Source organism: Peromyscus eremicus, chromosome 8a (genome assembly GCF_949786415.1).
Source record: "Peromyscus eremicus chromosome 8a, PerEre_H2_v1, whole genome shotgun sequence".
Taxonomy (NCBI): domain Eukaryota; kingdom Metazoa; phylum Chordata; class Mammalia; order Rodentia; family Cricetidae; genus Peromyscus; species Peromyscus eremicus.
In genome coordinates, this window is record NC_081423.1 from 159271 (window position 1) to 175623 (window position 16353).

Sequence of the window (16353 nt, forward strand, 5' to 3'; positions counted from 1 at the left end):
AGTCTCACCATCCCACCATCTAAACCCTAGAGCACTATGGCATGCAGTCATTGAGAAAATGTCCTCTGCATATTCCCTGCTTCCTTTGTTTTGGTTGTGGCCAAGCAGGGAGCTGACTTTGCCAATGGATTGAGGGAACAGTGTCTTCCCCAGTTTTAGACACTGAAGAGAGGCTGTCATGCACATTTTCCCATCTCCCACTATGGGAACCCAGAAGCCAGTGGCAAGGACAAGAGACCAATTTGAGTTTCTACTCTGGAGAGGGGACCAAATCATCTTGGACATTGTCAAGCCTGTGTCCATTTTGTGTGCACCTGTGTGAAGGCCAGAGGCTAATGTTTGATATTTTTCTCTACCTTTAAAAAATGTATTTTATTTGCATGTGTCTGCACAATATTTATGCCTGGTTCACATAGAGACCAAAAAAAAACTGGCGTTACAGACATTTGTGAGTTGTGAGCTACCGTGTGCTGGAAATTGAACCCGGGTCCTCTGGAATAACAGCCAAAACATAAAATCTTTTTTAGATTCATTTTGTGTTTAATTATGCATATGTGCATAAGTTTGTGTTTATGTGCACATGAGGGCAGGTGACCTTAGAGGCCAGAAAGTTCTGAGCTGCCCAATGTGGGTGCTGCGGACTGAACCCGGGTCCTCTACAAAAGTATCCTGCATTTTTAACCACTGAGCCATTGCTACAGCCCTTACCTTAAGCTCTTATTGAACAAGGAGTTCACTGATTTGGCTAAGCAGGCTGGCCAGAGAGCCCCAGGGATATTCCTGTTTCCTCCCCAGTGCTGGGATTATATGCATATACTGTTTATATGCATATAAACACTATGTATATACATATACAATTGTACATATATACCAGCATTTATGTTGAGGATTGAAATGTAGGCTCTCATGAACAGATAGCAAGCCCTTTACCAACTGAGCCATCTCACTAGCCCTATTTCCCAAGATCTTAAGCCTTGTTAATTGCAGCTCAGCCCCACCCACTACAGCAAAGTATTTGGGCCACTTGTAGCTTTTGTCTCAGAACCTGAACGTGGCTACTTTACGCAGACAGAACTGAGGCATACAGCCTAAGTGCCTTGCCTAGGGTCACATGACCAAAAAATGACAGTACTCAAGCCCAGGTATTTGTGTACTTTACCATTCTGACTCACTGCCAGACCCCAGGCAGCTCTTAACCTTAGCCTCTCCCATTTCTTTTTTATTTTTAATTTGTGAGGGCACTGGACCCCTTGAAGCTGGAGATACAGGCAGTTGTAAGTCACCTGATGCAGTCCTCTGCAAGAGGAGCAAGCACTCATAACTGCTGAGCCACCTTTCTGTCCTGTCCCGCCACTTCTGACAACAGCAGTAACATAGCTCTCCTAGCCTGGTTCTTCCAGAGTGGAGGTTGGAAACCTTTGTGCCCAAAAGAAAATAAGATGGTTGTTTAGAAAGAAATAAAATATTTTTCTTTACTGCAAATTATTTGCAAATATTCACGTTTCCAGTGTCCTTACAAAAAGACCCCCAGGAGAAATCTGGGTCCTTTAACGTGAAAGAATGTTACAATTTACAAAAATAATAAATACACATATTGCCACCTAGAGAAAAAGGAAATCACCTAAAGAAAATCAGCGCTGAAATTCACAGCATGTATGAACTGTAGCTGGCAGTAAGTTTTCACTGCCCATGGGAGTCTCTCTTTGGTCTGTAACCCAAACACCTAGAGGACCACTTTGAAGGATTCAGACTGAGGATCAAGTGCAGAGCTGGGCATGGATATTCCCTGAGTCCAGTACCTCCTCCCTAGATACCAAATTCTTGGGACCGTCTTTTTCTCTGGAACAATCCTTAAAAATGGGGGGGGGTATGGGGGGGGTCATTGCTATTTGTTAATGGTCTTCTTGTCCTGGAGGAGACTCTGGCTCTGTCTTTGGTACCAGCCTTCTCATCTGTGGGTACTGCCCCTTGTTCTTTTGACTTTTGCTACTCACAGACCTTCTGAGAGGAGTGAGCCCTCCCCAGCAATAGATAGGAAGATGCAGAAAGCAAGGGAGGGATGGTGGGGCAAGATGTAAGTCCCTGGGAAGGCAGTATTGCCTGGCCTGGTTCTGAGCCTGTCTGGCAAGGTCCCGTCACAAGGCTGCTTCTAAAGCAAGTCCTGTGAGAGCTGCACTAGGCGCAGGGAACAGAATCAGAGTGCCTGAAGACCAGATGGCAGGCAAGGGGACATTACACAGAGGCAATAGTTTTGGTTTTGGCTGTTTTGTTTGGTTTTTGTGTGTGTGTGTGTTTTGTTTTGTTTTGTTTTGTTGTTGTTCCCATGCTTTCAACTGCAGGTCTGAAGACAGGAAGCACTCTTCTGGAACCAACAGGGCCATGGAAGTGATACAAGAGCTGGCAGGCTAGGGAGAGGCTCCAAGCCTTGGCATCCATGAATGTGGCTGGAGAGACATGAGGCAATGGCTGTGTTTGGTCACTAACTAGTGTGTTTGACACCAGCAATTTCTCCAGAAGTTTAGCTGCCCTAGGCCCTGCTGTGAGCTAGGGCTAGAGCACAGGTGAACTTCCAGGAGCCTCACAAGTGGTACCAGAGGCCCGATGTGTGTTCAAGGTGGGATACATCTGTCTCCCAGTTTCTTCAAAGTCAGATCCAGGATGGGGCCAGATGGTGGCTGCTGTTTTGTCTGTTTTGCTTCTTTTTAGTTTGGTTTTCTGTTTATTTTTTGGTTTCTGTCTGTGAGGCTTGGGTTCCCAGGGTTGCTGGCTCATCCTTGGTCACTGGGATGCTGGCCCTATAGTTCTTACCAGATATACCAGCGCCCAGCTCACACCAAGCCAGCATCCCTAGCCATGCTATAGAAGATGCTCCTCTGCTGCAGGAGCTCAGAGGGTGCACCACACTCCCGAACTTCTCCTTTGTCCAAGACGATCACCCTGCATGGAGAGGGATGCAGACGTGAGCATTACGCAAAGAGATGTGTCTGATATCTGTGAGATTACCTGCTCTGCAGAAAGTATTAAAAACTCTAGAGGCTGGAGAGATGGGCTCAGCTGGGTACCCACCCTACCACTTCCTTGTTATCACTTATACACAGCACATGCCACCCTCTGAAATCAGTGTTGCTGTGATCATTGTCCCTCTCTTTTAATTAAGTGTCCTGGTCCTTAAGATATTCCCTAAGCTTTGAGAGGGAACCCCTGAGTCCAGAATAACATGGGGTTTATAGCAGGCCCCGCGTGCATATCAATATGCTGACTGAAATAACACTGGTTAACCTGGTTCTTCCTATGACAGAAGAGTCCCACCAATTGGGGTTGCCCTGAGCATAAGGATGGTGATAAATGAATGAATGAATATGACTGGACAGGATCAACCCTGTAGGCCCACAGATCCACTCTGGGGCCTTACCTTGTATAGTCCATGATGGTATTAAGCCGGTGAGCAATAGTGAGCACAGTACAGTCTTCAAACTGTGTCCGGATGGTGGACTGAATGAGGTCATCTGTCTCTAGGTCCACAGCTGCTGTAGCCTCGTCCAACACTAAAATCTTTGTCTTCCTCAGCAGAGCCCGGGCCAGGCACACAAGCTGACGCTGCCCGACACTAGGAAGGGAGAAAAGCCTAGAGATGGGGGCTCAAACTACCCTGATCCTGAACCAGGCCTGGAGGGAAGAAAGCTAGCAGATTGTCTGGGGGTGGGCTTTGGGCAGAAGAACAAGTCCATACCCCATGTCCATGCCTGTGACAAACATCAATCATGCTACACTTCCTGGTGAGCAAGAAATGGGCTTAGAACCATCCCCAACAAAAGGCTCAGAGGTGATATTCAAAGTATCAGGCCATTTTGGTGTGGGTGACCAGAGTGGCTTAATATCCATGATATCATTGAGCTGCAGCAGAATCAGCATTGGCTGGACTCAGCTATGTGTCTGGCTTTAGCCAACAGGATGCTGGCCAATGAATGGCCAGTAGAGGCCTAACGTGGGAATGGACACTGAGCATATTCACTCTTACACATCTGCCATCACCATGACAGCATGCCTGGGCAAGTCTGCTGGAGGATGAAAATATGTGCATTGACCCCACTGAGGCCAAAAGTCAGCTGTACCCCCAACCCTGCCCCATGAATGAGCCCAGCCAGGATGAGCAGCACAGCTACTGGCTGACCACCCTAGCACTGAAGCAGGAGGCTGGAAGTTAGCACATAGGCACCAGCCCCTGCCTGCCTACCTACCTCAGGTTCTCTCCGCCTTCTGCACACTCATGATTCAGCTTGTCAGGCAAAGCTGACACAAAGCCCTTCAGGTGAGCAAGCTCCAGGGCCATCCAGACTTCTTCATCAGAATATTGACTGAAAGGGTCCAGGTTCATGCGGAGAGAACCCGAGAACAAAACAGGATCCTGTGCAAGGACAGTAGATAGCATGTGTGAGGGTCTGAATCTAGAAGGTTCCCCACAGACTGATGTTTTGAGCACTTGTTCCCTGGTTGGTGGTGTTATTTTAGGATGTTGTGGAGCCTGTCTGGGGAAAGCAGGTTAGACTTGGCTCTGATGCTGGCTGGGTTCCCACCACACACCTACTATGTGACCATGCTTCCCCCACTATGGTAGAAAGCAACCCTGTGATACTGTGACCAAAATAAACCTTTCTTTCCTGCAGATAACTCTGTCAGAGGTTTTGTCACAACTATCAGAAAAGTAACTAACAAAACAGTCACACCACAATGAACCAGGAAAGCTCATAGATGGAAAAAATGAGATGTTCACACTACAACAGGAAGAGATCTCAGATTCTCTCCAAAGTATGAACTCTGTAGGATGTCTGTAACAGGAAATGTCTGAAAAGCCCTGGGTAAACTGGACCAAAACCTTTATTCTTGCAAAACTCCTCCAAACTTTCAATATGTAAATCCTCTATGTTGCTTTTAGTGGTGGTATTTCATCACAGCAACAGAAATGTAACAATTACACTCCCTCAATCCCACCTTCAGAAAAGACTCTCAGAGAAAGTTAAGGAAAAATCACAACCACAAATAATGCCTTAGGGAACTGTTGCCCACAGGGATTGGTTTAGAAAATTCTTATCTGTAGCTTAGCTCCAGGAAGTGTTAGAGATTAACACGCTGACTCCTGCAACTGGCAGAGAAGACAGTGTTACCATCTAAATCCATAGATGCTCTGGTTCTTTGTATGAAACAGTATAGTATTTTCACATAACTTACTCACAGCTCCTACATACAGCCATGTCTAGATGATGTACTACCTAATACCAAGAAAATACTGGGAAAATGGCTGTGTATCACATCACTTGGGGATAAAAATCTATGTATGGTATTAAGTGCAGATGCTAAACCTGAAAAAAACTAGCCATGGGCTCAGTGACCTAAAGGCACATGCCACCAAGCCTGATGACCTGAATTCTAACCTCAGAATTACACATATAGAGAATTGATTCCTGCAGTTGATCTTCATACATATGACCTGTTCCCCTCCTCCCAGTAAATACATGAATGCAAAAACACCATTCTCCATCTACAGTTGGCTGAGTCTATGGATACAGAGGGTGTGGCTTCAGTATGTGCAGGAACCACCAGCCTCGCCTACCTGAGGGATGATGGTGATCTTGAAGCGCAGGTGGTGCAGGCCAATCTTAGCGATGTTCACCCCATCGATGATGATCTCCCCTTCTGCAGACTCATTGATCCGGAACAAACCCAGGGTGAGAGATGACTTCCCAGCTCCTGTACGGCCCACAATACCAACCTGCAGGACAGGAAGGGACTGTGGTGAGGTGAGAACGCTGCAGATTCAATGTTCTCCCAGCAAGTGGCTGGGTCAGAGCTGTGGTCATCTAGTTGATTTAGCTACTATCAAGGTGCTCACCCACCAGCTTCTCCAAGACCTACCTTCAGGGGCTACTTTGACAAAAGATTGGAAAGGATGCTCTTTGCTTTGCAGGCTTCCAAAGGCTAAGGACTTATTATAAGTCAGTAGAGATGCTCAAAGGAATAGGGTGCAGAGAAATGTTTAGGTGAGTTATGTTATGTTCAATTAGAGAGAGTCAGAAAATAATAAGGTGTTTCCTGGCTTCCCACATGGTACTTCTCTCCTCTAACAGGAATTCTTTCCTGGAGCCATGACAACACCTCAGATTCAAGCAAAGCCCCTGAACTTCTCTGATATGGCCTGGGCGGGCACCCCAGTTACAGGCCAATGGTTGACATTCCCAATGTCAGTGACAGTTCTTTCTCCTCTCTTTTACATCTGGGCTTGAGATGGGCTCGCCCACAGTTATTGCAGCCCAGCACACGTACTTGAATCCCCATAAACACATAAAGACTCAGAGACTATCTCATAGAAACAGAAGACTCTGACACATGTGGATGGACAATTTAACAAATCAATATTACAAGATGCAAATGCCTAGGGTAAACCCTGACCAAGTTTCTGAGAAAATTCTATAGGTCATAGTCTGAAATGACTTCCAGGAATAGCTTAGAACTACATGTCCCTATAAGTCATCCTGGTGATGGCAGTAGCATCTTATTACTCTACAGTTTACAAACGCCGATGCTTTAAAGGGACCACATAGGCACACGGACCCCACAGGAGGAACTGGGGTGAACTGGAGGGCTAAGATTTTCTATAAAGAGCCTGGAGGGGGTTGGGCCAGAACTGCTACATATTCCAACTGTCCAAAAAAAGCAGAGGGATCATTTTAGTATTTACAGTTCATTCAAATGTTTCCCCAAAACATATCTGCATTTCCATAGGTCTTGTCCTTCAGGTCCACTTTGCCACCTGTTGAATATACTCAGCATCTTTTATTATTCCCATGATTCCTCCCTGTAAAAGCACCTCAATCCTATAGTATGAGCTGTGACTAACTACTGGTCGATGCGGGGGTTCATGCTGGACCCTATGTCAATGGGAATGGAGGATGGCACACAGCCTCCTTTACTCCTCACTCCATTGACTGAGTTAGTGAGGATGGAAGATGGCACACCCACCTTTTCTCCACCCTCAATGGTGACATTTATGTTCTTGAGAACCAAGTCCAAGTCCTCTCGATACCTCAAGCAGTAGTTTCGGAATTCTACACGGCCCGAATGGGGCCAGGTGCTGGGTGGAGCCGTCTCCTGGATTTGCCAGGGAGCCTGTATCACAACAAGAGGGATAAGAGAAATCAGCAAATGCAAGCTGCCAAACTCAGTCTTTATGTAGGTTCTAGGGATCTGAACTCTTCACCCATTGAGCTATCTCCCCAGCCCCCTTCTAACACTTCTATTCAATTCATTTCCACTCAATTCTTCAACTTATGGAAAATTTTTGCACTGATGCAATTTAATTCCAATTTGATTCCCCATAAAAAGAGCCCCTGTAAACTGACATAGCAAATAGCAGGTAACTTTGGCAGGCAGAGGTTGCCTGTTAGAGGCTGTGAAAGAGAAGTTTGCAGTTTATCTGCCAGCTGTGGGGTAACCACCTTAATTAATAAGGTGGTCATGAGCCTCGAGTGACAACCAGGGCTAAGACTTTCTCTGTGACATCATCAAGTGAAGGAAAGAATCACAGGGGAAAATGCTCCTTAGTAAGAGACACAGCCCACAGGTATCTTGGGGAAAACAGGGCATGTGGATGATTTCCTTCTAAAACAAGGTGGTTCTTAGTAAGTGTTAAAAACAGACAGGACAAGCCCAAGAGGGCCTAGAAGGCACATAGCTCACCCTGTGAGTTGACAGAGGACACCCAAGGGGTGTCTGGAAGGCCAAGGTCAAGGGGCCAGGGTGGGATCCTGACTTACCTCCTTCTCTGTTTCAGAATACTCCTTTAGTCTTTCCACGGCCACAATGTTGGTCTCCATCTCAGAGGACATTCGAACAAGCCAATTCAAGTACGAAGTTATCTGCCAGTAAAGAGAGTCATGTGGGGTCTCGGGGAAAGTGTGGCTTCATTTTCATTAAGTATGCATCATATCATTCAAACAAATACAGAAATGAGTAACCCATATAGAGCTATCACCCAGAGTGGACACACTGCACCTCTTAGGGATCACACCTTTCAAGAGCAGTCAAGAGCTGTGAGATGGCATTGTGGGCAAAGCATTTGTTGAGCAAGCCTGGCAACCTGAGTTCTACCCTCCAGAGCCATGGAAAGATGCAAGAAGTGAACTGACTCCACAGAGTTGTCCTCTGACCTCTACATGTTTACTGTGGGAGGGAGGGAGGGAAAGAGAGAAGACAGAAAGAAAGAAAAGGCAGACAAAAAGAGAAGTCATACAGGAAACTGGAAAATATTCTGAAACTGGGTGATTTTCATGTGATGGTTCATATCCATAATTAATCCCAGTGCTCCAGAGAGATTGAAGCATGAGAATTACGTTAAGTTCTAGGCCAGACTGGGCTACAGAGTAATAATCCATCTCAATCACACAAAAGAAAATATTTTGAACTCAGTATGACAAACGTCATGAGATGCAACTAACATAGAACTCAGAGGTAAAGTCATAGCTTTGAAAGCCATCAAGTCGCTGAGAATCTTTTGACTGATGAAGAATGCAGGCTGTGTGTCAGGATTCCCATGCTCTGTACCAACTTCTCAAACTCCATTTCAAGCCCTCTCCTTTCCCCATTCCTGCAGGTACCCAAAGCCAAGGTCTAGGAACTCAAAATGTGGTTTCCATGAGGAGACCATTCAACCCAAGAAAGAGCCTTCTACCTGCAGCGAGTAAGATACCGAGAGGCCCACCAAGCCAGCACTGAGGCTGTGCCGGGATATGACAGCGAACAGGGCAGCAAACAGCACGATGCAGTTGCCCACACACTCAAGACGCACAGCAAGCCACCTGCAAGGAGATATGTAGGAGTATCTCAGACAGACAGATAGATAACCAGTTTTATGCTTATGGGGCAGAGCTAAACCCATCTGCCAGCTGACCTAATTTCCTAGCACTTCTAGAGAAAGGCCTGTGGGTACCCCTCATCCAAGATATGAACTGGGAGGGAGGTGGGGGGGCGGGGGCGGTATGCCAAGGGCCCATGGGATTTGAGGTCAACAGCTCTTCATGAGTCTGGCTTGCCTGGGGACGAAAATAGAATTCTCTAGAAGCAATCCCCATCCTGGAACCTCAAGTTTGCTTTTAGAAAGATTGACTTTTTCTTAGGAAATCTTTAAATTCAAAAAATAATTCCCTGGAAATTCCTAAAATGTCATCAACTGCCAGAGGCACTGCTGTTTGCAAACAGGGACAGGGGCAGGTGCAGAGCTCAACAGTGGATCACTGGCCTGACATGCACAAGGCCCTGGGTTTGAAAGTCACCACCACAAAATAATAGCAATAATTACAAAATAAATAAATAAAATCAGCCCCTTGGCAAGAGATGGATCTTGACATGAGGAAGAAAAAGCTGCTATTAACAAGGTTGGACATTGAGCTCTTGGGACCACCCCCTATCTGCACCCCACAATGCCAAGGGTATGTGGGGACATAAATGTGGGTTCTCATGCTTGCACAGTAAATATTAGCCCCAGACCATCTCTCCAGTGTCCGGATTGCTTTATCTTTGAGACAAGGTCTCATTCTATAGCCTAGCTGGCCTGGAATTCGCTAGGTAATCAAGGCCACCTCAAACTCATGGTAATCTTCCTTCAGGCGCATGCCACCATGATCCTGTGCACTTTGGATGGCTCTTCTTTTTCCATTTCTCTCCCAGAAGAAACAGAGGCTGAGGGACTAAGCACTCAGCTGGCTTCCTCTATCCTACTGACCACTACCCCCACCTGTTAGCCACAATGCTAGGGTAGTAGGCCTTCTGGTTCTCATCCACTTTCAGGTCGCTCTGGCGAATGAAGCGCTCTTGCTCCTCAAAGGCACGGATAACACTGACCCCCAGCAAGGTCTCATTGAAGTGTGAATACACAGGGGAACGGCTGACAGATTCTAGGCGTTTCAGCTGTCGGGAGGAGGCCACATAGAACCTCTGTAGGAGAGAGAGAGACACACACAGAATCAGTGCTAGCCCCTCATCCCATCCTCCTGGGGTATACTGGGAGAAGTTAGACATGGCTGACACCTCCAGAGACCAAAACATTGGAGATGTGCTGCTTACATGGTGACCCGTGGGACAGTAATGCCGGTGACAGTAGTCACAGCTACTTGGATGCATATCCCCTGTCTGCCACCTATGAACCCAGACAGTGCTCTTTCTTGCTTTTGGGTAGAGACAAAGAGGTACAGCTGGTCTCCTCCTTGGGTCCATGGCTAAGAAGCAGCAAGATGGACCTGAAATAACCTCTAGACTGCCTGGCCACTCAGAAGTCCTACATGTTTGGGGCTTTCCTCTCCCAACAGTACAGGTTGAGAAACAGGCTTTGTGACTGACAGACCTCTTTAATCTTCATTTGCTACTAACATAGAAACCCAGCCTGGTCACTGTACTGTCTTAGCCTTGGTTCCTTCTGTATAGTAGCAACACTAAAGCCATTTTGCACAGTGGATTGTGAAAACAACAGGTAAGAGCTACTGGTAAGTTCTTCTGTGTGAGTCTCACATGTTTCTATGCACATACACTGCACAAGTCACATACACATGTCAACAAGCATGGAACCCCCTGGATTCCACTAAACCAGGAGCAACTGCCTGTGTCAGCAGCCTCACATGCATGGCAACTCCACACTCTCCCATATGCCCATCCCTGTTCTTCAAATTCATGGTCTCTTCTTTCACTTATCATTATTGCATGTATATAAGTAGATGTAAACACATATATATTCCTAAATATAACCTATCTGAGTCCAAATAATGTTACCTATATGTATGCTTTCAGGGCTGACCCTTTAGCACTGGACAACCAATTGGTGTGCCCTTCCTTGGGGAGGGCCACCTCTCCTGTTCCTAGCTTTATTTAGTTGCCTATTGTCTTAGTTAGGGTTACTTTTGCTGTGATGAAACACCATAACAAAAAGCAACTTGGGAAGGAAAGGGTTAATTTCACTCACAGTTCCATATGACAGTTCATCATTAAAAAGCAGAGAGGGCAGGAACTCAAGCAGGGCAGGAACTTGGAGGCGGGAGCTGATGTAGAGGCCATGGAGGGACACTGCTTACTGGCTTGCTCCCCATTGCTTTCTCATTCTGCTTTCTTTTAGAACCCAGGACCACCAGCCCAGGGGTGGCCCCACCCACAGTGGGCTGGGTCCTCCTATCAATCACTAATTAAGAAAATGCCCTACAGACTTGCCTAGAGGCCAGTCTTAAGCCATTTTCTCAACTGAGGTTCCCTCCTCTCAGATGAGTTTAGCTTGTGTCAAGTTGACATAAAACTAGCCAGCACACCTAAATAGTTCTTTATATATAAGGGATGAGGCCTTTGTAGTCTTCTTTTGGCGTATTGAGAGACTAAGCAACTCTTGTCTCCTTCTCCCTCAGCGGGGTCACTCCTGTCCCTTGCTGACTTGGCCCCCACTCCTTGTACCTGGCTCTGCCTCCTCCTGTTGTCCTGGGCTTGTCACCCTACATCACTCCCTTTCTGTGTCCCCATCCCAGCCACTGGGTCATAATCATGTTACCCTTAAAACCTGCTTTGCTGTGGGATGTTCTGTACGGCAAATGTGTTGCTCTGATGGGTCAATAAAAAAAAAAAAAACACTGATTGGCCAGTGGCTAGGCAGGAAGTACAGGCGGGACAAGGAGCAGAATAAAGCTGGGAAGTGGAAGGCTGAGTCAGAGAGACACTGCCAGCTGCCACCATGACAAACAGCATGTGAAGATGCCGGTAAGCCACAAGCTACGTGGCAAGGTATAGATTTATAGAAATGGATTAATTTAAGATATAAGAACAATTAGCAAGAAGCCTGCCACGGCCATACAGTTTGTAAGCAATATAAGTCTCTGTGTTTACTTGGTTGGGTCTGAGCGGCTGTGGGGCTGGCGGGTGACAGAGATTTGTCCTGACTGTGGGCCAGGTAGGAAAACTCTAGCTACACTGCTTCACCTATCCTTGTAGACAGATACCACCCCCACCCCGCTTCTGCCCTAGTCAAATGCTCAGCAAGTGTTGAAAGCAGAAAAATCCCAGTACCCTTTCTCTGGAAGCTACGAGAAGCCAATGAATAGACACTACATTAATCACTTGAGGACCTGTGAGCTCTTTTGGCCTCTGTAAAAAGGAGACTAATGAGAGTAGGGCCCCAGTTCTCAAGGTGCTGATGGGTCACTAATATGCAGTAACTTGATCCTTGGTGTCCTTCCTGTCCCTTTGCTGACTTGATCCACTGCAGCAGGGCAAGTTAATAAAGATGGCCCCAAGGACCTGCCTAGGCTCAGTGTGCCAGGCTCTACTGACTCTTCATGGGAGACCTTGATTTGGGGGACGTGGGATGGCTTGGGAGGGAGGGCTGGGGGTGGGAGGAGGGAGGAGGTGGGATCTATGAGTGGTATGTAGAATTTGTAGAAAAATTTTTAATAAAGAAAAATGAAAAAGAAAAAAAAAAGATGGCCCCAAGGAGGCTGCCCCAGCCAAGCACAGGGCATACCAGTGGCTTCCACCAGGCCATGCACAGATGTGGCAGCCTCGAGGCACCATCCTGCCAACTCTGTACTCTGTACCAGCTGTCCCCTGTCCTCCTGCATGTTTCGCCCACTTTACCCCCAGCCTGGTCTCATCAGGCCACTCCTTTTCAGACTTACCGAGTCTCCCCAACCAAATCATTTTCCACTTCCAATCTCATTACTGTAAAAATCCAATCTGACATGGATTGTGGTCAGGAATGATCTCAGTTCTAAAAAAGTATTTGTTCTTTTTAATACAAGCAGAGGAGCACAGACTACTGCCTGGTCTGAGTCCCCTGAGGTAACCTCTACAGGAGTGCACATGGGACCAGGCCAGGCCCAGGAATTCTCAGCAGTGTGACCAGCAGTTGCCATGGACAACAAAGGAGTGCAACAATAACTACTGGGGCAAGATTAGAAGTTTTAAGAGCCATATGCCGGGGCGGTGGTGGCGCACGCCTTTAATCTCAGCACTTAGGAGGCAGAGGCAGGTAGACCTCTGTGAGCTCAAGGCCAGCCTGGTCTACAATGCGAGTTCCAGGAAAGGCGCAAAACTACACAGAGAAACCCTGTCTCGAAAAACCAAAAAAAAAAAAAAAAAAAAAAAAAAAAAAAAAAAAGCCATATGCCATTCCCCATTTGCTCTCTTGTCTCATAGTTCAAGACGTGAGTTCTCAGCAGTTCCAGCCATCACAGCTGGTGCTTGTTGTAATGAGGAATATTCCTTTACACTGTGTGAATATATGTCACTGTGATTGGTTTAATAAAGAAGCTGACTTGCCAATAGTTGGACAGGTAGAGGTTAGGCAGGACTAGCAGACAAAAAGAGAATTCGAAGAAGAGGAGGAGTCTTGGGAGTCACAAGGAGATGCAGAGGAAGCAGGAGATGAACTTGCTGTACTGAGAAAAGGTACCAAGCAGAGTGTAGATAAGAAATATGATTAATTTTAAAATGTAAGAGTTAGCTAGTAACAAGCCTGAGCTATTGGCCAAACATTGATAATTAATAGTAAATCTGTGTAGTTATTTGAGAACTGGCTGGTGGGAAAGAAAAGTCTGCCTACAACAAATAGACAGAATTGAGTATGATGATTACACCTTTCTTAGAGGAAAGTCTCTGTGGGCATCTATAAATATGTGTATCTCAAAGCCAACTTTAAACTGTGCTACACAAATACTGTTGTAACAGTGACTGTAGCATTGATTGAGAGGCACCAAAAAGATCAGGGAAGCACACCTGAGTGCATATGCAGAATTTTCCAGAGAGGATTAACTGAGGCCAGAACTGCCCTGAATGTGAGAGCCACCATCTCATGTCTAGGAGTCTGGATGAAGACTGGATAAAGGAAAAAGTAAGCTAATATAAACATCTTCTGCTTCCTGACCACGTCATGCCCTCCTTACTATCACAGACAGACAGCACTGAAACTGTAAACAGAAGAAAATCTTCTCCCTTAAGCTGTTTACATCAGGTATTTTGTCATAGTAACAGAAATGACAATGTAGCTGTGGGGTGTATTAAATCCTTTGAGCAACACAACTGAGTGAACACTGACTCACGGCTGGGGCTGAGAAGCCACGGCCACAGATTTGCCCAGCACACATGAGACTTCTCAGCCCACAAATGAAAATCACCATCTCACATTCATCTACACCTGGAGAACCCCATCAAGCTCTCCATGTTCACAATTTCCTCAGAGGCTCCTGGCAATGACCTCCTTCCTCAGGCATTATCACTCCTCTGACTTCAGTCACCACAGCCATTACATTGTTCTTAAACCTCCTCCCCATGAAATGGAGCTCTCAGTCTGGTGTCTCTCCATCACTGTAGCACCTGTGAAGTTCATCCACAGGGTATGGGAGTAGGCAGCTCATGTCTTGCAACAGCAGCACCATGTCCAGCATACAACCACACCACAAGCTATTTGTGTGTACACATGTTAACATGTGTAGAGGTCAGGGGTCAATATCATGACTTCCTTGATCTCTTTTCCACCTTGGTTTCTGAGATAGGCTCTTTCACTGAACCTAGAGCTCGCTGGCTAGATAGACTGCCTGGCCCATGAGCCCCAGAGGTCTTTCCGTCTCTGCCTCTCTAGCACCAGGATTATAAACACACCTCACCTGCCTTTCTTTATTTTTTTTTAATTTACACTTACTTATTCATGCTATAGAGCATACATAGAGATCAACGGCAATTCGAGGAAGCTAGTTCTCACCTTCCACCATGTGGGTCCTGCTTGGCCATCAAGCTTGGCAGCATCTTGATGACCCAGGCTTGGCTTATCTAGGGATCAATTCAGGTCTTCATGCTTACAAGGAAAACACTTTACTCCTCATGGAGCTCTAAGGTCATACCATTTCTAGTTTCTAGTGCTACACTGTGCCTGTTCTGAAATGGAACCTTCAGGAAGCTTTCCAGGCAGCCATGAGCACATTTACCACATTTTGGTAAATGCAGTCCAGATGTTACAGTAAACAGGTGGCACTGACTTAAAGAAGCTATAGGGGAAGTCCAGAAAATGGACTTTTACCCTACAATTTCATCTTTCTTTATGGAATACTCCTGCCTCGGTTCCCTGAGTGCTGGGATGACAAGCAGGTGCCACCAGGTGTTAGTGTACATTGCCATTATCCCCCAGCAATCTCAACAGCCAACCTTATGAATGACTATGCTTCAGCCAGGGCTCTGAGCACATGCCTCAGAGCCACAGAGACCTGAGGTCCCACTCTTGGCTCTGCTACTTGAGAAAGATGCTTCCTCTTTGAATCTCTACTCTCTCACCTGTCACCTGAAAATGTAATCTACACAGAAATGACCCAAGAAAGGGGACAAGGCATGAACCAGAACAGCAGCCCCTCTCCCGAAGGAAACTGGTTGCTGAAAACCACAATGTACCCAGTCCTCCCTTGCAAATAACGGTCATACGGCTGAGCTTGAGGACTAGATGATTTAAATGAGTAGTTCTGATATGAAGGCCACAGGTTCCCTGTTCTATTCCTTTGTGTTAATCTCAATGTCTGAACTATAGATATGATAGCTAAAACTTTGGTGACCATTTTGGACCATGAGACCACCTTAAAGATTGAAAACTTACGTGAAGACAGCAAAGCAGAACTAAACAAAAAGGGTGGTATTAACAGCAGCAATAACAGCCTGGGGTGTCGACTGACCCATAGGGCCACATCAGTCTCAAAATGAGCTGCTTTCTAATGTGCTATATGCATTAGTATCCACCCTGATGAATTTGTTCTTCAGTCTATTAACAACTGCCTTGACAGCCGTGAGCTTTCCCCCTAATATACAGCTCAAAAGAGTAAAACTGATGAGCACATTTATTTAAATGGGTGCTGTAAATTAAAAGCAGCCCTCTTAAGTATTCACAACAGACAATAACAGAGCCAAGTGCTGTGGTCACATTCTCACCAGCCCTCTGGGGATATGGCACATGAGGAAGCATCTGTGGTTCACCTGCACAAAGAAGTAGACAAGGCCCAAGGGTGGGATAATGACAGCGGCGACGGGTGTGGCCAGCAGGATGATAATGACAGCTCCAATGACATTGAAGAGTGAGCCCATGAACATCTTGATGACCTGGGGGATCATGGAATCCACTGTGTCCAACTCCTTGGAGAAGCGGTTCACTAGGTTCCCGCTGGGTGTACGCTCAAAGAAGCTCATGGGCGAGCGTAGGACATTGCGCAGCAGGTCCAGGTGCAGGTGACGGGAAGCAAAGATGCCCCCAATGGACACAGCCATGGAGTAGCCAAATACTGACACACCTAGAACGGCAATAGA

The 16353-nt window shown here is 46.4% G+C and overlaps 1 protein-coding gene across 4 annotated transcripts in view; it reads right to left on the bottom strand.

The window, feature by feature from the left end:
- Positions 1–1508: 1508 nt before the first annotated feature.
- The window catches only part of Abcc1 (ATP binding cassette subfamily C member 1), a 129278-nt gene continuing 114433 nt past the window's right edge, over positions 1509–16353 (bottom strand). For all 4 annotated transcript variants that reach the window (XM_059269931.1, XM_059269933.1, XM_059269930.1 and 1 more), the window contains 9 exons: positions 16027–16337; positions 9785–9984; positions 8723–8849; positions 7809–7910; positions 7015–7161; positions 5609–5767; positions 4239–4405; positions 3413–3607; positions 1509–2937 (listed from right to left, as the gene is read on the bottom strand). In XM_059269931.1, coding sequence (XP_059125914.1) covers positions 2829–2937; positions 3413–3607; positions 4239–4405; positions 5609–5767; positions 7015–7161; positions 7809–7910; positions 8723–8849; positions 9785–9984; positions 16027–16337 — 1517 coding nt within the window. In that variant the 3' untranslated portion in view covers positions 1509–2828. The remainder of the gene's footprint in view (positions 2938–3412; positions 3608–4238; positions 4406–5608; positions 5768–7014; positions 7162–7808; positions 7911–8722; positions 8850–9784; positions 9985–16026; positions 16338–16353) is intronic.